The 22,155-nt window shown below is 40.1% G+C and overlaps 1 protein-coding gene across 1 annotated transcript in view; it reads left to right on the top strand.

Moving 5' to 3' along the window:
• Window positions 1-652: 652 nt before the first annotated feature.
• THSD7B (thrombospondin type 1 domain containing 7B) overlaps window positions 653-22,155 on the top strand; it is a 274,077-nt gene continuing 252,574 nt past the window's right edge. Inside the window, exon 1 of the mRNA XM_082001598.1 lies at window positions 653-1,282. Within this exon, the coding sequence (XP_081857724.1) occupies window positions 1,144-1,282 (139 nt within the window). The 5' untranslated portion in view covers window positions 653-1,143. The remainder of the gene's footprint in view (window positions 1,283-22,155) is intronic.

Below are 22,155 nucleotides of genomic sequence, written 5' to 3'. Positions count from 1 at the left end.
TCTGGATGAATCCAAAAAAACTTGAAACGCATGTGAAATCTGCCTAAATGGCTGGCTGGTCTACTTTGGGATGAGAGAAAGAGATTTGAATTATCAGACTGAGAATTTCTAAGGTTTTGTTGTATGCCTTTCTTAATCTCTCTTGTTTCGGAACTATTCCATTATATGTAAACAGTGTGGACTTTCACCGCAGCAGGCATGTAGAAGTTAGGCTCCTGCTTTGTATGGGAGACCCAGAGAGACATTCCTCCTTGCTTCCAGTGCCTCACAGTGATTATTTTAATGAGTTGTACAGTGTAAAACTTCTCCAGCAATAGGACTTGATCCATTCTTGTCTCAGTCACAGCATGGCTGTGGTATTCGTCTGAAGTGTTGGAGAGCTTAATTAAAATCCCTTAGGGAGACCTCTCTGGAGTAGCTGGTTGCTCGTTGACCTCAAAGATCAAGGACTTAAACGTGATTCCCAAATTCCAGAGAAATGTCCGAGGAATGTCTAGTTTTCCCTTTCAGGCTGGTTCATGTACTGATAAGCAGCCCCCGATTCCTGCTGCATTTCTCATGTTGCTTTTGTGTATCTTATGTTCACGCATCGTATGGAGCTAAAACAATTTCAGTTGTCAGGGATCTTAAATGTAGGACATGGGGTCTGTATTCAGAGCTGAATTTTGCCCCTGGAATCCATTCTCAGCTTTGGTTTAGTCTGCCTATAACATGATAATATTCATGCTAAAGATAAACAGAGAAGAAGGGACACATCACAGACTGTTACTGGATCCCTTGCCATTTATTCGCACTGGTAGATTTTTAAAAAATTTTTTTTTATTTTTTTAAGAACCTGCTAAAAGCACTTATGATGACTGGCTTTGTAGGGTGAGACTGCAGGTCCTCTGGGAGCTGGCCCTCCCCTCTCACCACAACTCCCCTTTTTTCCTTCTCTTTCTCATTAGAGTGAAGCCTCTGTAACAACCGTGTCCTCAGTGAATGTGGCACACAGGGAGTATGAAATGCGCAGTGGCCACCAGGTTGCCCTTAGGCCGAGCCTGTTGCCTTGGTGTTTTAAGTCTCTCAGCAAGCTTTTTCTTTTTTTTTTCTGTTTTGTTAATTCTAGGACTAAAGAAGACAAGACACTGAATTATCTGAATTATGCTTCTGCAACAGAACTGGGTTTCTCCTCATTGGGCATGGCAGAGCCTGGGGAAGTCCTTCCTTTTGTTTGTTTTCTTGATGTTACAAACAGCTGATCCGGAAGGCAGGAGAGGTCATCAGTTTGTCTGGAAAACAGGTAGGAAAAAGAGATGTTGACTTACCTACTAGATAATTCCTGCATTCGAGGATGGAGTGATTGCCCTTTCTCCATTCAGTTTTAGCTCAATAATAAGTTAAAAAAGCCTGATAATGTATTCTATCCTAAATTTTTTTGTAACTGAAAAATAGGGGGATTTAATCCCTATTTTAAATTAGTAATAGTCATGTCTGTTGCAGTTATGCACCAGGGTGACTAGTGGATAATTCTGGACTCCTCAATGCTTTCTGTCCAAGAGTAAAATTTTTACTGCATCCTGATATCATCATCCTAATGTTGCTTCATTTGAAATATTTAATAATTTTCTTCTCATGTTTCAATGGAAAGGGCACACCAACATCTTTCAGGATGAACTGAGCCAGAAGTCCATACTCTTGGTTGATCTATTCATAATTAACATTTCATTGGTACATTTAGTAAATTATTTCTGTCCATCAGTCAGATTGGATACATGCAGTATTTGAATGTTGAAAACCGGGCACGCACAAAATTTGGGAAATTTGTGAAGACACATTGATAATACTGAGACTCTTGGTGGGAGGAAGGAGGTAAATAAGAAATGGTATGATACGGATGTATAAAACTAAGCACGACGCACTGGATGCTTATTTTGTAGCACAACACAACAACAAAGAATGTTCAGTGAAGTGGAAAGACTGGCAAATTTGGGAAATGCTTACTTAAAAGTACTTGATCAAAAATGTGCAACTGAACCAGGGGTTTCATTGCCCAGGATCACTTTGAGGTTTGGCCTTTTATGACTGAACAACAGAGCGATTAAATTTGTTGGAGAAATAATTTCCCCCTTTTTTTGGACAGGTTCTTTGCTGTTTTGGTTATTTGCTTTTTTTTAATTATAGTTCCATAGAAGGTAAGAGACCACATTAGCTGAATAATGAAATAATTATTCTGGGATGGCTCTGGTCCTTCTGGTAGGATCAACGCAAGCTTCTCACCCCGGCCACTGGGATGGGAGGCTGAGTGCTGGTTAAGCGCAATCTTGTACTATGGTTCTAAAGGCTTTTTTTTTTTTTTTTTTTTTTTTTCAATGTCTTACATGTAAAATGAAGAGGAAATAAACAACAACATAAACTGTCTTTCTCCAATTGACTGTTATTTACGTGATTTTAGAACAAGCGTTGAAAGGTAGAATTGTTTTCTTAAGACAAATTAGACCCTTCAATGCCGTCTGTCTTCTCTTCAGTTCTGAAGTGTATTGTACCATCAGTCTTTAGAGGTGTTCATTGGAAGGCATAAAAATGTAATTTGACTTGATGATTGCAGCTGACAATAAAGAGATATCAGTGCTTCAAAGGTATCTGAGGCAGATGTATTTAGAACTAAAAAAAGGGGTTGACAGGTTTGTGTGGATGTAGGGTACCGTGCTCTGAAAGCCCTGTGATGAGCTCATTGCAAAGGTCTGTCTTCCAGATGCAGAAGAAAATTGTCAGTTCTTGCAACTCCCACAGTGAATTAAAAATATCTGAGCTCTCAATAGTCATTTTAAAAACCTTAAATCCTAACAGTATTTTGATATACCTTCTCTGCTTATGTAGTAATGAGAGGTAGAAAACGACTTTGAGTGAAATGTTTTCCAAATGAAAATAACTTGTGAGCTTGAGCCAAATTCATTGTCCTGTTTGGCAAAACAAAGATTTTTTTTTTTTTTTTCCCCTCCAGTTGAATATTTTTATATCTGTAGGCAAAGTTTTCATTTTTTCGTGGGAGTATTTTGTTGAAAATTAGATAGAAGTTATATCTAAGCCCAAAACATTTAGTTCTAGGTTGAAATAAATAGTATGTTCACCCAAAATGTTTTGTTTTGCTAAGAAACAAAGTATTATTTGTGAAGCCTCTATTTTCTCTGCAGTAGTAGTGAAGCAGCAGCGTTTCTAAATCCTGGATCTTGGTCTTTTGCAGTTGTCCTAAGAAATAACGCAGCGGGCTGAGATTTCTCTCAATAGTCTGAACGGATACTTGTTTGGGAAAAATCGTGGTTGGAAGGGACTAGGTGTCTTTTGCAGTGTCAGGGCATAGGTAATAAAGCAGTGGCTTTCCTGTGATAGCACTGCAGCAGTGCTAGTTGTTGCAGATCTCCTTTCGGAGGCATTTGGAAGCAGGTGTATTAAAGTAAAATTGCAGGGACCTTGAAATCAGTTACAAAAGGGTGTAAATGGTAGTCTGCCATCAGGGTGCCATGTGTGGCTTGCTTTTCTATGCATTTTTTTACTCTGCTTGAAATGTTTTTTCAGGTACAGTTAATCACAAAGGTGTGTCTTTCTTTCCAAAGGGAACGTTTGGGGAAGAGAGGGATGGTAATTTAAATGGAGCAGGTAGGTCCAGACAGGCAGAAGGGTTAACATAACCTGTTGCGGCAAGATATTAATAATAAAATAACGTCAGGATGTAGCTCATGGAGATCTTGGCCTAATGAGATCTGTGGTTTGTATAATAAAAAAATCATCCTGTAGTTTGAGGACTTCTGTGCCCAAGACAAAAAAATAATAAAAATCAAATACAAGCACAGCACAGTGAACTTAATGTGAAGTAGCTTTTAATGTCAGAACTGAGCAGATCCATTCTGACAGAAAGAAAATCTGCAGCTGTTGTCTGTTTCTTTTAATGAAACAATCTAATGAGAAATGAGCAACCCCTAATGGGAAAGGAGGTGATCTGTTTTGTTTTTAAATCTTGAATTGTCTGTTGCAAGCATGGCAAGTTACTTACCTGCTGTAGAGAAATTCAACTTCATTGAAATGCCATGCTTTGTAATTAAATAAGATTATGCTCCCGAAAGCTCTGACTTTAAGAAAATTAATTTGTAAGTACTAAAGTAAATTTTCCTGGCACATAGGAGTCCAGAGATGCATCCTTAATATGGATGGGGAAAAAAAAAAAAGGAAAGCATTGTGTCAGCGCTGTAGTTGATAAAGCAGGCTTTTCTTCAGCGAAATTCTTAGCTTATCTAATGAAGACTCATACATTTTCATGCTGGGATTGATGGTCTTGATGGAGGTGAAAGCAACTGTGTTGAAATCACTGCATCTACAAAATCTCGAGCTCTATATTTCTAAAATTTAAGAACTTGGCAGTGTGAGGTGTATTATACGTACTCTTCCCTCAGCTATTCAAAGGGCTAGCGCTTGCATTTTTCTTAGTTGTGGCCTGTCTTAAAACCATTTAATTTTAGCTTTTGGTTTCTAGAGATGATGTATCAATGTCTAAATACCTGTACACCGTATCTTTCGGTTTCAAGACATTTCTTGTTGGATACTTATTTTATGACCACTAGCCTAAACATGAAGCAATAATTATACCAATTAAACTACTCAGCAACCTCAAATAGCTGAATAATTTTCTGACACTTGCTAAATAACAAAGTAGTTTTAGTGATAGAAACTTGAGAAAATTTAATTGGATCTAAATCCTTGTAAATTTATAGTGTTGAATGCAATCGCCAATTAACAATTTGCATTTTTCGCCATGTTGATGGCGAAACTCTTGAATGGTCCTAAAAGTGCCTAGAATTTCTGTAATGCAAATGCGTTTTAGTGGTGGCCATTCACGCTTTTAAAACTGTAAATAGAATATTGATACACACAGGAATCCACATCATGATTCTAGTTGGTTTATTTTTTGGCAAAACTCTAAAATTTAGTTCTAAAGTCTAAATTAAGTGCAACATGAAATACTTGGGTGCTTTATGGGAGAGGGGCTCAGAGCTCTCAGAGCTAAATCAGGATATAGTTTTTTCTTAATAAGGGGAGTATTTTAAAATTTTTCGGGGGGATGAAAACGTTACGATGTTTAGGAAAAATGTTTCCTAATTTTGGTTAAAAAGCTATTTAATGTAGAAATAATATTCAGTGTACTACAGAAAAGAGGAGGAGGACTATTAGACACCCAGATGTGATGTCCCCGTGAGTTCTCCATCTGTAATTCTCTCAAAAAAATGAATCAGGATGGGGATTTAGCCCAGCAGGGACACGCTCCCTGTTACGAACGGAAGAGCACTGAAAGTGAGATATCAGACTGTGAAATGGATTTGTAATACAGCTGATCACAGTAGAGAGATTTTACCTGAGGAAGAAACCATTAACCTTCTGGTGTTTGTGGGCTTCTGGGAGCCAGGTGTGGTGAACCGTAAGTTCTCTTGCCCCAGGTGAACACAAAAAATCTTTACTTCGGAGTTATTACCCATATTTGAAAGTCATTCTTATAATAGGGTTGGCAAATGGGTTTTGATCATTAGTCTTTCTTCAGAAATAATCCATAATGGAAAGGGTATGAAATGAACTTCTTGGGGAACAACTAGTGTGGAGGAACCTTTGAACTACTTGTGAATGTGGGTGAGTCAGTTATGGCTGAGATGAAAAACATCTTCTCTTCTCTTCTCTGTTCTCAGATAATACTGCCATAAAATGCCCTTTCTCAAGATCCTAATTTTAGGAAGGCCAAGTACTGGTTTGGAAGTGCCTTTGACCTTATGTCTTAAAAGACAAACTTTTACCTGTGTACACCAGATGTTAAAAGGAGCCCAGATCTTCAAAGGACAGTAGAGCTCAAACCTACTGAAAAGAGGTTCAAAGATAGCTCTGCAACAAGTGATGTCTTCCCAAAAGCTCTACAAGATGAAGAATGACAATCTATCCCAGATTGTTATGTTTGTGTGTGGTGTTTTTTCTCGTTAGATAGGACAACAATTCATGAATGCAGTGCAATTGTCTTTCTAGTGATCTTTGTGTGCTGTCTGTAACTTTTATGCTATTTGTCAGACTGTCTGATGCTTCCAAACATCTCATTTTGTGGTGAATGTTCTAACTGTAGGTTGTTGTTATGCTATCTGGGAGGATGGAATTTTAAATATTGAAACTCTAAAGTGGAAATTTAGCCTTGATTTAATCAGATTTTGAATGATTCTAAGGTTCCTCACTATACTAAGAGTTTAGGACTGCAGTGGTTCTCGGGTTCTAGATTGCAATCTTGTGATATTGGCAGCAGCAACAACTAATAAACAATTTAAAAAAAAATTAGTAAGTTCCATTCTAAAGCTAGTCAGATTGTTGCCATAAACTTGATATTTGAAAATTTGTTCTAGAATTCTAAGTCTTCTTACTTGGATCTTTATTCATGATCAGGTTATACCTTTGCACTTGAGCCAGAATATTCTTTAAGTAATTCTTCTTTTGGTAGTTGCTTCTAATCAATTTAAGGATACCAAGCTCTTCTGGACCCTCGTTAGTAAATATATCCTCTTTGAACTGGTTTGTCAAACTAAATCTTTTCTAAACATCGCTCCTCAGAATTATATCAAATCTCAGATGAGACTTCACCCACTGATATTTTATAATTTTCATTAGAAATGCCTGGCATAAAATATCTTGGAATCACATAGGTGGTGCTCTTGTTGAATATTTTGTAATAAACAGTTTAATTTGAAGTAGTTTATTTGTTTTTAATGCTGGTATAATTTCATTAAGTAGTCATTAAAAAAAAGTGATTTTAAATATAAAAAAATAGTACTTCAAAATTAGTTCTAAATTAATCTAAAATAATTATCTACAAAGAGTATTTTATGGGACAATATAAATATACTTTTAGTTCTGCAAAACTTTTTTTAAAAAAACAGTAATATTTGAAACTTTGTAAAGAAAGTTGTTTTGCAAAATTTCATTAGCAGCAAAACTTAATGTGCTGGCTGATACCAATCACGGATATTTGAGAAGGTTTAAGGGTGGCCTCAAAGCTAATCTCATATTTCCTTAGACAGAAGTGCAGTTGTTTCAGATTTCTAAATACTCGGTTTTCTCTCCTCATTATTCCTTACCCTTTCCTAGCCACACTTTCACCTTTCTGTGCCACACAGCTCTAAATGTTGTTGGGTATGGTTCTGCTACTTCACCTCACCCTCATCGTTCCAGTTCTGATACAGTATCCTCATCTGGTCTTGTTTCCTCAACACTTAAATCCAATTTGTGTGGAGTTGTGGAGATGCATCGGTTGCCTTACTTTATAATCCTCTGCAATCATGGTACAAATTATGTTTATGTGGGTGAGGCATTTCAAAGTTGGTGGAGACCTTGTGTCCTCAGGCAGTAAATGCTGGTGAGTTTGTTGGAGAAGTGGACAAATGTACGTGAGAAGAGCTTGATCTGTCTCCTGAAGAACCTTTCCTACGCTGGAAGCTCATCTTCCAGCCTGGCCAGGTAATTGCGATCTGCTGCTGCGTTGGATAAATGTGCCACGGCAGCCCGCTGCATACCCACCTGGGTCCTGTCCACCAGAGCTTCTGGATTTATCCTTAATCCACGGGGCTAAAAGTTCAGCATGTGGGGCATGGCTGAAGAACCTGCCCTGTTGGCCCAGAGAATGCCATCCAGTGTCAGAGGCATCAAGAGACAACTCTTGGAGGAGTTACGGTTTGGGAAGCATGCTCAGAGGTGCAGAAGTGCTTACACTGGTGCCCTTTGTCCTTGTCTGTAAAATCTGGTATGTTCTTACTACCTGTGGTTTCCTGTAGGGACTTGAAGACACCAGTGAAACGTTCTTGGTGGCACTGCTTGAAGAAGGAATTGCTCGCTTCTGTATTATTTCCTAGAAGAGCGCACTACAGCGAGCAATACGGGAAGCACAGAGTCTCAGTCAAATTAAAGAGGCAAACAAAGGAGGAACTGAAATGACACCGAAATGCATGTTAAAATTAACACTTCATAGGCTCGGAGGTAATAGGCAGGGTGGTAGCTCCTCCGCAGAGACGAGCACTGTGCCCCAGCAGGGCTGTGGGCTGGCGGCGGTGCTTGCTGCGTTCTGATGTAAGCTTTTCCAGCATGTGCCTGGTAATTTTGTTATTGTTGGGCTTGCAAAACTATTTCAATAGTTCTTTTACACAAAGACTACACGCTTTAACAAATATCTTTGTCTAACCGATGTCAAATGTTCAGTAGGTGGGTGTTTAAACTAGATTACACAGGAGATTCACGCTAATCTTTTAATGTCTGTCTTCCCTTCCTGAGAATAATAGTTTTTGAGAATAAGGTGCTTTTTCTGTTTTCTGTTGGTATTGGGAAAAGTATAAGTTAGGCGTCTTATCCTTTTCTTTCCTCAATAGTTACTATGGGAACAGAGCTGCGGGTCACAGGGGAAAATCTGCAAAAGCGGTTTCTTTTAAATTGTTCATTTAAAAAAAAAAAAGATAGCTTATTATTGGAATTGTGGTACTTTTCATTCAACTTTGTTGGATTGTATTGTTGTACATATTTCACTCACAAAAGAAGCACAGTGAGTGGCAAGAAAAACAGATGGGGATGTTTTTGTACTTTTTCCTTGGGGTTAATATTTTTTTAATTGAATGCAGCTGTTGGAAAGATTTCTGTTGTTATGTATAGGCGGAGCATTAAAAATGGATGATCACATTTTCAGCCTGTTTCAGCGGAGTACTAGATTTAATTATTCTGCTGCCCTTGTTCAGAACCCTGCAGTTTTTTTTTAATAATTATATCTTAAGTTAGTTAGGGTAAGAATTTCACTCAGCCACTTAATTGAACGATTTCAGTATATTGGGATAATAACTTCCTCATTCAGCTCTTGCGTAGAGCAGATTTACTGTGGGTGAAAATACACGAATTTCTATTAGAAATCCCTAAGATGCATATTGTTGTTCTCAGTATGCAGGTAATGCAGCTGACCCTTTCTAGGGACAAGGGTCTTTGGGTAGTCTGCCCACTGATACCCGTATTTCCCTGGAATTACTTATTTTTGCCTGGTTTGTCTGGGAATAGTCCTGCTGCCATCAACTTATTACTTTTTCATTATTTTCTTTTCAAAAGTTTGAATGATAAAAGCCAGGAAAATGAAATGGAGAAGTTAGAAGGGATGAGGGATATTTCATGGTAATCCAGATTATTGACATAGCGTTCATATAGCTTATTTTAATCACCCTCAGCAAGAGGATAGATATGGTGAAATGCCCACTTAAGGTAGTAGTTTCGAATATATGAGCTTCAGTTTGCATAGAGAATTCCTGCTGAGATCAGTAGGCGTGTGTGAATCCAGAGGCAGTAGCTGGTCCTTGCTCTTGCCAGGTGTCTACCGCTCTGTAGACTTCTGCAGTTTCTTCTAGAGACCTTCTAAAGTTTATGGTTAAACCCATCTCTGTGTCATACTTGTGTGTAACAGCAATTTAGGATTATAGAGCTAAATTTGGAAAAGCGTGTTAAAACCTAATTATAGCGGTTCTAAATATATTGGTTCTATATGCTGGGGGATGAGTTGTAGACAGTTGCTGAAGTGTATCCAGCTTTTGTGTGGCATGTCCTGGAAGGCTAGCCGTGAAAAATCACTTTTCAAATGAGAACTTAATAAAAACTTCCCTGCTCTGAACACTAAGCCCTACTCCCTGTGCGATTAGTGGTTTCATTTCTTTCTCAGCAGTTGGGTAATGATTATGGCTCCAGATGCTGCAGGAGTGATAAAGGGAGTGATTAATTTCACTTGAAAGGGCATATGTTCAAAGAGGAGCCAGCCCGACGCCTCAAACGCGGAGCCCGCGTTGCTGCCGCGCCACAGCTTGCGCGACTTGGTGCCCAACTGTTGCCGGGGAAAGTACCGGTAAACCTACGTTATTTACCTTAAGCCAGTATTTTTGCTGCTTGGTTTTGCCCACTCATTGATGTATATTTTTTTACCCCTCTCTGTATTCCACAGGATCTGGTTTTAAAAGCTCTTTGTGCCTCTTTATAAAGCAGTGCTGTCAAACTTCCAGCAGAAGACTTTGAGAAGGGGCTGATGCCACCAGTGCAGCCCAAGTACCTGCAGGCAAGCGGAGAGCTGTGTTTATGCCCTGTACAGAATGAAGTGGTAATGAAAGGATTCATATCCCCCGGCATAGTCAACAGCAACTTTAAAAGTGTTCCTACGCTTTATTTGAAATAATAGTTCACTATGCCTTCCTGACATTTAAAGTATTACATTTTCAATATACTTAAAAAATTAAATGCGTAAGGTAGGTACTTTAATAAGTCTTTACTGGGACTTTATTAACCTATTGAAATAGGTCAACAGAAGTATGAAACATGGCTGGTGCTGCCAGCCACATGATTAAACAAGGGCGAGGGGATATCTGGTGTTTACTGTGTTATCACCTGAACTTTTGCACTGATCGGTGTCCTCTGGGCTTCATTCTGTTACCCCTGAGACCGAAAGACCTTCAAATATCAATAGTTTAAAAATATCCACCTATGTGTGAGGCATGTTTTACTTCTCTACAGTAGAACTTTTATAACCATAAATTTCACAAGTTTGAAGCTGCTGAAGACAGAAATAAATTCAGTACTTGTGACATCTTTAAGATCTTTTGACCCATTAGTTAAATTGATTTATATCACCCAGTTGCTTTTAAGCAAACTAAGCACTTTTCTTCTAGCTATGGAAGATCTTCACAGTGGAGACACTGGATCTAGAAAAATTAGTTTTGCACATTTAATCAATTCTGATGTGTATTAGCTACATAATTTTGAAGCAGCTGCCTGGATAGAGTACAGAATTTGAGTTTTTACAGGTGAGGAATAAAAAGAGGCTGTAATGATAAAACACCCGGAACTTTTCAGAAGTTCTTTTATTAAATACGGTGCACACAAAGTAGTGCTTGTGTAGGGTTTTTATTGTCATTCCCTTAATATTCTTGCTTGTATTAATAAAGTAAAGCTGCATTCAAGCGAAAGTAAAAATGAATTTCAATAAAACGTTTGCAGCTCTGTGTGTTAAATGTGTACACTGTATGACTAGGATAAGTTATATAAGCTTTCAATATTTTCAGTTAAACTAATTCAGTATATCTTTTTTTCAACTGGCATTAAATATTTCATAACCCAAGTATAGTATCTTAATTTCAATCAGTGTTAATGTGGAAAATTCTTGATTCTGCAAACGTGTACTGTCAAGTTTAACATTACTTACTGCTAGCAGTGAGCTTATAATGCGTGGAGTTGTCTGTGCTTAACAGGTAGACAACATGTATTCATTTCAGAGTTGTAGAAATCCGATAATGAGGGTTTATCCAAACTTCAACTATTATTGATCACGCTCTTCTCTTGAGGAAATACCAATCCTCTATCTTCTGTATTCCTCTGCAAAGTTCTAAGAAAACCTTACTTTCAGAATTGGCTCCAAACATGAAAATATGTGCAAAAAAAAAAAAAAAAGTGCCAAGTATATCCTTGTATGTGTAGCACTGAGATGAAAGTTATACCATGTGCCTGAGTATTAAATATGTTGCTTACATGTTAGTGTCCGTGCGTGTATGTTTATGCGTTATTTTTTGCGTGTATTATATGTCAACCGTGTATAATTGTGTTGCCATCTAGCCAAGGACACTGGTGTAGTGGCAGAAATAGAAATATAGCTGCAACGTTTAGGAAAGGCTGGAGAAGGATCAAATGAGAGGGAAGGAAGTCGGAGTAAATGATGATGGTAATGTTACTGTGCCCTCAGGGTCTTGCAAAGTACAGTACTTAAAACCCAATTTATGCTTTGTAGATAAGTGAGTGTGTCTCAGTTAAGTCAATATATGTGCGCAATAGGTGATAAGCTTGGTATTACACACCTTCTTTTGATATTTTTCATACTTACTGCTTTAAAGGTAACATTATATTTATGTTCGGAACACTCTAAAGTACTTTGTGCTTTTTGTTACAAGCTTTTTCCAACATGTTGCTTGGTTTAGTAGCGGGCGCTCAGGCAGCCTCAAATTTTCACTCTCATGTTGGGTATTTATTGGTGGCTAATTTATTACTGACCTTTTCTAGGACTCCCTTCAAAAAAGCTGGGTGTGACACCAGGGGGTAAGAAATCAAAGAAACTCAAAAGCAGGTGAGAATGTAATTCTATGCAGTTACATTTAAATATTGAAGGCTGCTTTTTGAATAAAAACAAAAGTGAAAAACAAACTAAAAAATCCCTGCTTTGCCTATAGGTATTTTAAAATTTTAATGTACTCTGATTAAAAAAAAAAAAGTTTTACTTATTCATCTTCTTCACTGTGATGTACTTGTCCTTGATTGATTTTTTTTAAATAGATGAGCCAGCTTTCAAAGTCATCAAAATGATTGAATTATTACAGCACACAGGGCCCCAAATCAGATTTAAGGTATTTTGATACAGTTTATGGAATAAACCGGTGAACATATGCTGAAGATGGAAAGTTGCTGGTACTCAAATCTACTAGATGATTCTGTGGGCAGAAGATTCCCCATAGACCTGAACTGAAAGGTCAGGAGCTAACCTTAATATGTGCTTTTAATACAATATCATTGGGATAAATATATTGTAACTATATGTCTGTGTGTTTTAGTGTATCAGGAGCTAAAGAAATGGTAAACTCGCAATGTTCTGAATATATTACCAAATAAAGCTATGCAGCATTCAATAAAGCAATTACATCACAAGTATTACAGTCAACTTCCATTCCAATATTAGCAGTAATAATCAATCATTTTCAATCTGAGGGATGGTCTAATCGCTTTTTGTTGCTGCTTTGAAAGGTTACATTACTCAGTAATCTCGCAACTGAGCAACCTTTTCGTGTTTGCTTCATGTAGGATTTTATAAATGTTCTTTCTTTTAATCTCAGTATTTTAGTATTGGCTATTTTGTGAGAGTTTAAAAGTTTTCCTAACATTTTCTCGTCCCAATATAACTTCCTACAGTTCTTAAACGTTCTTGGAGTAGAAGACCTAACTGTCATGAGCAACGGATGAATTTTTAAAATCTGTTTATCTCCGTAAAATCTCCTTTTTGCCCCGTGTGCCGCTTTTCCTAGCGGTGGCAATAAGCATCTTACATCAGTAATCTCATTCAGCTTTATCCAGCGCTTGTTCCTGTGCCGTTCAAGGGCTCCTCTTCCTTTGGCACGCTTCGGATCGTGAGTTTGACCTTCTCAGAGAGTCTGATCTTCGGTCTAGTCCCCGTGACCGACGGGGGTGCCTCTCCTCTGCTGCGGTCTCAGCTGCGTGGGCAGCACGCCGCAGGCGCTGTCGCAGGTCCCTGCTGGGGGATATCAGCTGATACTGGCGAGGTGAGCCTGTGTAATTCCTTCCTTAATCAGGGAATTTGGGAGCTGGTTAAGGACAATCGTATTATCACCGTCAGGATAGCACTAGGAAGTTGATACTTTTAAGAAAAAGACAGACGCGTGAGAAAATGGGAATAAAATGATTTCCATCAAGCTTTCTTCCTGCTGCACCTCTCAAGGCCAACAGGTAGACTGGGCGGCTGGCTGATAAAGCGACAGACTTGATTCAGGTTTTTTTTCTAAAAAAAAAGTAAGTTTTCTAGGACGTGATCCCTTCCCCCTCCCCCATCTACTTTGTGAAAGACTCTTGTTTTCAGGTCTTCTGGAACCAATTCTAGCCAATCCTTTTTCCTTTGGACAGTGCCATTTGGACAATATTAATCACAATACAAAATACTGACTTTTAAGCAAAAGTGTATCTCCTTTTCTTAGATGTAAACCTATATTACAGTTAGTGGATTACTATATCCTGGAGGATGCCCGTTGGCTCATAAATTTACTTCCTCCGTTGACTAGTAAAATTAGCATATTTTGCATGAATGAGAACTAAAAGGTCCATAGAATTTTAGATTTTTTTCCCCATGTAAACAGCAATTGAAGCAGCTGGGAAATTTTAGCTTAAGAATAAATTATCAGAGATTTATTTCTTTTTATGTCTTTGATGGTACTGACAAAACTGTCTGTTAATGTGTACTGCTGATGGATTTTTTTTTAATTATTATTTTTTTTAAATCCTAACAGTTTCTTCATGCCTGAACTGAATATACATTTTAGTGCCAGTAACTGTCCTGGTATCCTATGGACACATTCCCATGTTCTGGTCTACTTGTCTTTGGGTAGCTATTAACATGTGGAAGATCCATACATCTGAAAGAATTTCTCCTGTGTTTATTTTATTTTATTTTATTTTTATTTTATTTTATTTTTACTCTTTATCAACATGAATCTATTCAGTCTGACTTCTGTTGTCCTTATGCACTGACAGCTGCACAGAAGTGGCATAGGATGCTGTGTGAAACTGCTGGTTGTTCATGTCATGCATTATTCTAGGCTGGCTTTTTTCTTTTAACTAGGTTGGTAAGTGCCATATGTAAAATTTCATAACTTTCTCATAAACCCCTTTTAGTATCTCTCTGGAGACTCCGTTGATAACCTTTCCCTTAAGCATACATACAAATTAAATGTGAGACCCTGCAGCTAAAAGAAATTGCTCCAAGGCAATGATTCACAAGGATGAAAAATCAATAAGAGTTTCATTAAGGAGGGAAAGAAAGTTTAGACAGGCTCTTTGCTTTGCTTTCCTATGGAAAGTAGAGGGAGAAACCATTGATCATGTTATTCAGCTTTATTCTTAGAAACAGGAGTCATAATGTTGATGCGAGTATTTTGAAGCATGATTGTGGCTGGGTGGAAGGATCTGGCGCCTGTGATCTCTTTGACCGTATCCCCAGTGTATCATTCCAAACTCTTCTCCTTCCACTCTTCGTTTGCACGGGCAGCACCTGCTGTAAGCGGAATTATCAACCGGGGCGGCTTCTCCCGAGGATAGCTGGGAACTTCTGCAAGCGGGTGTGTTTGTGCAGGAGGCCATAGGACTTGCAGAACTGCTGCCAAGGGGAGCTGTGTCCTGCCTTGGGTAGAGGTTTCCACCCACAGCTCCACTCCTCAGCGGGTGGGCTTGGGTGACCGTGCTGGATGCATCTGTTCAGGTAGTAGATGTGATGGAAACTCTTTTTTTTTTTTTCTATATATTTTGAAGGGGTTTCTGTTGAATTAGCTGAGACGTGCCCCGGCCCGCAGCAGATGCGGTGAGGATGGGCAATGGGAGGGCAGCAGGACGCTGCGGGGGGGTTCGGGAAGGGGGATGAGAGCAGCCCGCGCGCGGGAGCAGGCAGGCGCTGGCGCGGGCGCCCGCTCGGTCTGTGGTAGGAGCTCCTCTCTGCTAGGGAGGTTGTGTTTGTGGAAGCTGGACTTCTATAGCAACCGTATTTCCCTGTCAGAACTCTCCATTTATTTTTTAGTTTTGCTAAAACTTGGTGATGACACAACTTAACGATCTTACAGTGACATTTGGTGGTTGTACATCTGTTTGTTTTCATTAAATACTGTTTTTTGAAAAGTTTGAGCGGGGATCCAATTAAAATGCACTTAGGATGGAAAACCTGGCAGAGGTTCTCTCAGCCAAGAGCAAATTTACTTCTCCAAGCTTGTCTAAAAAACCAGGAATGCTGGCAGGGCCGGGTAGTAAATATCGGCTGTACATCTTGTTCCGTGGGCTTTTTTTGGATGCCTTGCATGAACTGAAAAAGTGAGTAAGTGGAACGCACGTGACCGAGGGCCCTGACAGCGTCGCGGTGATGGATGAAAATCAGATGAGCGAAGCCGCTGCCACCCCTGACCATCTGCCCCGCTCGCTGTTGTGCATCCCGGAACAGCAATAGTGGGTCTGTTCATGAATCAGCTTTAGTCTGGAATATTAAAGTAAGCTGAGCGGGGGCTGCTTTACTTTAGTATCCTTCTCCTGCGCGGTTTTGGGTGAGCTTTCGGACTGCCCCAGCTGTCCAGAAAGGCGTGCGAAACACGGGGTGTCATTTGCGCTTCTGAGGCTGATGCAGGTCGCGCGCTCGCGCTGCTTCCTCGCTGGCATCCCCGCGCAGCGTCGCCCGTCCGGAGAGGCGGCACAGACGCCGCTCTCAGCCCAAACTTTCTTCTCAGTGTGTTTAAAATTGGGGTCCTTTTTACCACTCCAGTCCTGCAAAAGCGCTGTTACCCGTTTGTAAATATTTTCTCTTAAGAGCAGGCTACTGTTTGTTATTTAGGTATTTGTATGATAATGTATACCGTGGCTGCCTAACTCCTATCTCCATCTGCAGATCGTCCAAACTGTAATTTGGGGAAATCTTTTGCTCGGTTTCAGAGCAAAATTGGGTTAAAGTTGATTAGCTGAAGCAAACGTGCACCGCAAACCTACGCCGAGTCATGGTAAAGGCAATAAACAGTAATAAACAAGTGTTTGGGGCCGAAAGCCCCACGGGCTGCCGGGTGACCTGCTCACCTTTCCCGGTTTTTGAACAGTGGTGAGCGAACAGATTGGATCAGATCTGGTTTCAGCATCATCTGTTTCCACAGCTGAAGCTCCCATATGATCAGATCATATAAATTATTTAAGATGCAGAAGCCGTGTAACCAGAGTCTCCAGTAAAGGTTACGGCTCCATCTGTTCTGCCAACCTTGAGGACTGCGCATTTCACAGCATCGTGTTGCTGGATGACATCAGGAGAGTCAGGAACGTTCAAATGTGCCCCAAACTGTTGCTTCACATTTTCTTCACAGATGCTCTTGGCCCTCACGGTCAGTCCGTGCTGCCAAGGGCGCCTTCGGCACCAGCTTTTGCATCCTCTGGCAAAAGCTGGATTGGGCTGTATACAGCACCAAGAGAAAACATACATGAGCTGAGAGGCTCTTGTGCAATGGGAGGAGAATGGCAGAAACATTAAATAGGGGGGAAAAAAAAAAAAGAAATCCACTCTTTGGAGTTCCTGGTGTACATACTCTGTCTTGTTTAAATCATGTTTTCAATTTAAAAAGTTATGGCTAATCAATATTTTAGTGATTCTACCCAGAAGTGAAGGCAGCAGGGTTTTTTGTATAACAAAACCAAATGAAATTATTCCACGTGCAGGTGATGACGTGAATGAGAATGGTGTTTTAGAAGTTAAAACTCCTTTTCCAAGTTTCGATGCCACCAAGCTCCTCCTCCCAAAGAGCAGGAGTTGAGTTTCTGAAAAGTTCTCTGAAAGAGAATTTTGCTTTCTGACATTAAAATTAAATATTGACACTGTTTTCTGCTTTCTCCTCAAGCCCAATTAAAATATATATATTCTCTGCACACTATATTCTACATCTATAGAGAAACAGAGAAATGTATTTTCTTAATGTGCATGGCTTCAGGTGTAGGTTTAAGGAGTCGCTCCAAATATCACAGCTGCTTGGAATAACATTGTGAGAGTAAGGAAGGATGAAGGTTAATTGCGTAGATGAAGTTTACAGACTTCTAAAACTTAATTTTCAGGGCTTCACTTTCTCCGGCTCAGTTTATTGTAACCCATTTTGGACTCTTTTTCTTCTTAAGGCTGGCTCATTTGCCTTCAGTTAGAAACGAGGCGGGATGATAGCTAAACCATCTACTGTGTAGCTCTTGTATCATTTTTCGAAACACAATTATTATGTTCTAGCCTTGCATTCTTCTGATAGAAAAACAAAAACCCAGGTTCGGTGTTCCTGCTCTTTTCCAGGAGCAATTTATAAAGCCTGAATAGGCGCGGTGGTGACAGCTGGCTGGTACCGCCGGTGTAACAGGTTGTTAGAGATTACGTTAATGGGCTCTGTTCTGGAGAGATTTATGGCTCACAGCTTTTGGAGAGAAGGAGAACAACCGAAGCTAAATAAAGTAGTGGGTTTTTTTTTCGTGTGTGTGTGTGATTTGGGAAGCTTTTTAGACAGAGATTTTGTTTGGCAGACCTGCCTGGCCTCATCAAAAACTTTTTGTGTGTGTGTGTGATAGCTTGAAAATAGAATAATTTTGACCACCATACTGTCACATATTAGGGCTCAGCACTTTGCAGCTATGGAAGATGGATTGGATGGAGCTGATGTGGTTTTGGTACCAAACCCACGTGGACATTTATGGATGGCGGCAGCAGCACAGGCAGCGTAGAGGTTCCAGAGAAACCCCATTTCTCTGTTGCCTGCAGAGTCACGGGTGGGGTGGGCAGGGAGGAGAGGTCATCCCTGCCCCTGAGCCCTGGGCTTGGGGTGGCTTTGGTTTGGGCGATGGTGACGGCCCAGGAGCTGTGCAGCAGTTTGGGAGGTGTGCGTTTCCCCTGCCCCCACCGAAGAGTAACAGCCTGCATCAGAGATTTATCCAGAGAAGGGAAGAAATTAAGAGGAGACAGTTAAATCTCTTTTTATACTTTTTGACTTTATGGGATTTTTTCGTTCTGTGCCACGACTGTGGTTTTCTGAGCTGAAAGCTGAAAATACAACAGAACATAAAAGCTCATAAATTTAACATAAGGCAGAAAGGCCGTAGAACGAAGAAATACATTTACCTTTCAGGGAATATCTTTTGCCAGTGGGCTTCTCTCAGTTCAGATCACGAATCTTGTTTCTGGAAAGAAATTGCTCCCAAATGTCTTCAGTGGCTTCTTCGAAGAGTACCGCTAGCCAGTGGTGGCAGGCGGCCATCCTAATTTTCCCTAATTTTACAGAAACAACCTCCTCTCTTCACACTTTTAAAGAAAAGACAAGACTGGGGGTTTCTAAGAGCTGCGATCTCTTTTCTCTCTTTTGCCCCTGCACTAATAGCCCGATCCCCGTTTGCCACCTGCTCTTGCCGGGATCTCCCCCCGCCCCTGTGAAGCTTTGCATCCGCTGGGAAAAGAGGAAAAGCTGCGGGGTGAAGGTTACTGGGTGTGTAGGACATGCTGTGCCGAGGGCTGTGGTAGCGCGGGAAGAAGGATGTTTGTCAGCACATTTCCACTCTCAGGGTCATAAATAACAAGGAATGTAATTGTGACTCTTCTTTTACGATACCATCCTTAGGTGGTTTTTCCCCCATTTCTCTAAATTCATAGCTTTGGCAACAAACGCTGTTATGGGGAGCAGCCAGCAGGAGAGTTAAACTCTGGTACATGGTATATAGTTTACCTAAGCTTAGTGGAATTGCAGGAAAACAGAATTCGCAGCAGAAAAATAACAATAAAATCCAATATAACAAATTGTGAGATGCTAACTGTGCTGTTGTGTTGTCCTGCTCCGTGGCCTGCTGGTTGTTTTCTGCGCTGTTGTGAGTCCCTGTCTACATTGGGGAAAAAATGGCTCGATGAACAGACCGACGCAGTAGAGCAGCTCTGTGGTTTAGTAGTTTTGTCAGGCCTCTGTTTATTCTAACATAAGTTTTTAAACTGAAAAAGTAATAAATTTTTTATTAAAACTTATTAGCTACGCAGAAATCATAGTTGCCTTTTATATGTTTTTATAAAGTCAATGTGGCATTATTTTTCTCAAGCAAAGGTGTTTTACTCCCTCTAAAATAATGGGAGATCATTTTTTCCCTGGTCAGCTCTTGAACCCATCAGTGATTTCCTTTAAGTGGTTGAATTAGTCATAAAATATTTGAGAGCTAAACTTTGTTTACCGTATCAAGTTTCTCTCTTAATTTTTCAGAAAGGCAGGCAGGGAAAGCTATGATACACGCTTACTGCAGCGAGAAGCTGCTCAAATAACCTAATATAAATCAAATCGGGATCAAAGCGCTTCATTGATTTATTAATGGGACATAATTAACCAGCCATCAGTGAACTATCCATTCAAGACCGATACCAGCAATGCACCAGATGAGCTACAGTACAAGATGCTTGGTATAAACTTATAAACAGCTTTCTGTAACTAATCTCAAAAAGTTTCTAGTTGTCCCCACCACCACAAAAAAGCCCTTGCAGTTGTCTCCCCCACCCTGAGTCGTGCAGGGTCCCCTCCCCACGGGAGACATGGGTGCTGTGCCTGTGTGCACCCATCTGCCCGGTGCGATCTGCCTCCCTGGGGTGAGCTCCGTGCCGCTGCTCTCTTCCCACTGCTCTCTCCCGTTCTGCTATCGGGGGGGAAAAAAAAATCACGCTTTTTCTACTTTTCAGGCCGATTTCTTTCTTTGTTTCAAAAGTCTCTGGCTAAGTTGGCAGTTTGTCTGTAGTAATTCCATTGTGATGGATCACATGGATAAACGTTTGGTATTTGTTCGGTTGGGTTGGCAATAATCTGGCAGGCCACATCTCCGATCTCTCAGTTTCAAGCCAAAATACTGTTCTGGATATCAGTTTATGTTTCTGGCAGAAGAAAGCAAGAAGCCCATCTTTTCTTCGCAGGTTACGGATCTGTTGCCACTTCATAATTTTTTTTTCCCGTTACCCTCCACGTTCAGGATGCAGCACGCTTCTGTGTTCGGAGTTGTTGCTGACGGGAAGGAGGCAGGGTACCGAAATTTTCAGAGTATTTTGCCAGTGCTGCCCGCTGTGCGTTGACACAACTGTATGGAGCGTGACCGCGTCAGAAATGAGGGTAGGGAAAATATGCTTTAAAAAAGCATTTTCCTGTAGGGCTGTGTGGCGTTTCCCAGCAAGGAGCGCGGGTGCTTGCCTGGAGCACGGGCAGCGAAGGAGGTACTTGTGAGAAGTACGTTATTTCTGTGCGTGTGCCGGCCGCGTGGGCGTCCTTCAGGTGCACAGTAAAGCTGAAGCTTTCAGTTGGGGTCAAGGAATGCATCCCTCAACGTCCGAGAGCGATGGGTAGGGTTATCTAACGGAGACTTCAGTGGGACCCACGTGGCAGCGCGTCGTACTGTTGGCATGAGTCCTTTAGCTCCTAATGTTCTTGAAACCTCGTGTTGTCCTTAGCATTCATGATAACCAGCTTTCGTATCTTTTTCTTTACAATTGGTAATAAATTCTGAAGGCTAATCTGTATTCATTTTTATTATTTATCATCTTACATTTTGCTTTTTTTGGTTTTCTGTGATCTTTTGTAACAAGCTTATGATTCTTTCTAGCTTTTTCCTTGAGTAATTTGCTGTGATCATTGGCATCTCTTGTAAAAAATTTCTTCTATTTGATTTGGGCTCAAAATTGTTTCAAGAGTATAGACTTCACCCTTTTAAGAACAGAGGAAATATATTTTGAATTGGTTGGTACTTCAGTCCTCCTTTATTTAAAATTTTGCAATTAAGTCAGGACTACTCGTAAAGCATAGGCAACTACTGTGTTGTAGTTTCCCTGTATTTTTTATGATGCAAATACCAGTAGCCAACACTTCCCCAGTAAATATTCAACCCCAAAATTTATGGAAGAGATACCTGAAATATTGACTCAAATTGTTGAGTTTTTAAAGAAATATTTTACAGACAATTAACTATGACTACCAGTAATTTTTTGAAGTGTTATGTTGTTTTGACTGCATACCTAATGATGTTTTAATAGGTGTCAACTGTTACGGAAATATAAGAATTAGAGATGAGGGTGGATTTTTCAACAGCACAAGGGATAATTGGGTGTCTGATTCATACCAAAAGGTAATGCAAGTTGAGTGCCAAGTCCTTTTTGTGCCTTCACGTATCTCCCTTCAGAAAGCCAACTAGTTAATGCTCCCACTTAAAACACCCAATTACAGTTCTGTGTATATTTAATATTAATTTCTGTTTTGTTTTTAGTGTTTTTTCCCAAGTTAAATATGTATGAGTTGGCTGGAGTGAGTGACACGTGTGTGTGTGGAGTAAGATGTGTCTCTCGTGGGCGTTGGCTGGGGGTGACGGGTGTGATAAGTACTGCCTAGGTACTTTTAAAATCGTTATTGGGAATGTCAGCTAGAAGAGATATTCTTGGTAGGCTCCTCTCAGTTAACTACAGTCTTTTCTCATAGAAGGTTTAACATTTTGATAGTCAGGTGTGTCAAAACTGATCAGCTGCAAGATTAGTATTTGCATATTTTTTTGAAAAGAGTATTATCTAAACTTTTTTTTAAAGAACAGTGCTGTTATAATTGCTTAGCCAAAGGAACCCTCGGCTGACAGTAAAAGGAAAAGCCAGACATCAAGCCTTAGACGTAACACCGTTATAGATGACGTTGCTTGTTAGGGTAGAGACTATTTCTTGGACTTCATGATTCTCTTCTTGATGCCTTTCAGGGTTTACTGTGGTGTCGTTTGTTCTCCTTTAGTAATCAAGGTCAACACCTA

The sequence above is a fragment of the Phaethon aethereus genome, assembly GCF_964289735.1.
Source record: "Phaethon aethereus genome assembly, chromosome: 6".
NCBI classification, from domain to species: Eukaryota; Metazoa; Chordata; class Aves; order Phaethontiformes; family Phaethontidae; genus Phaethon; species Phaethon aethereus.
The sequence above is the reverse complement of the archived record's forward strand: the minus strand, read 5'-3'. Positions and strand labels throughout refer to the sequence as shown.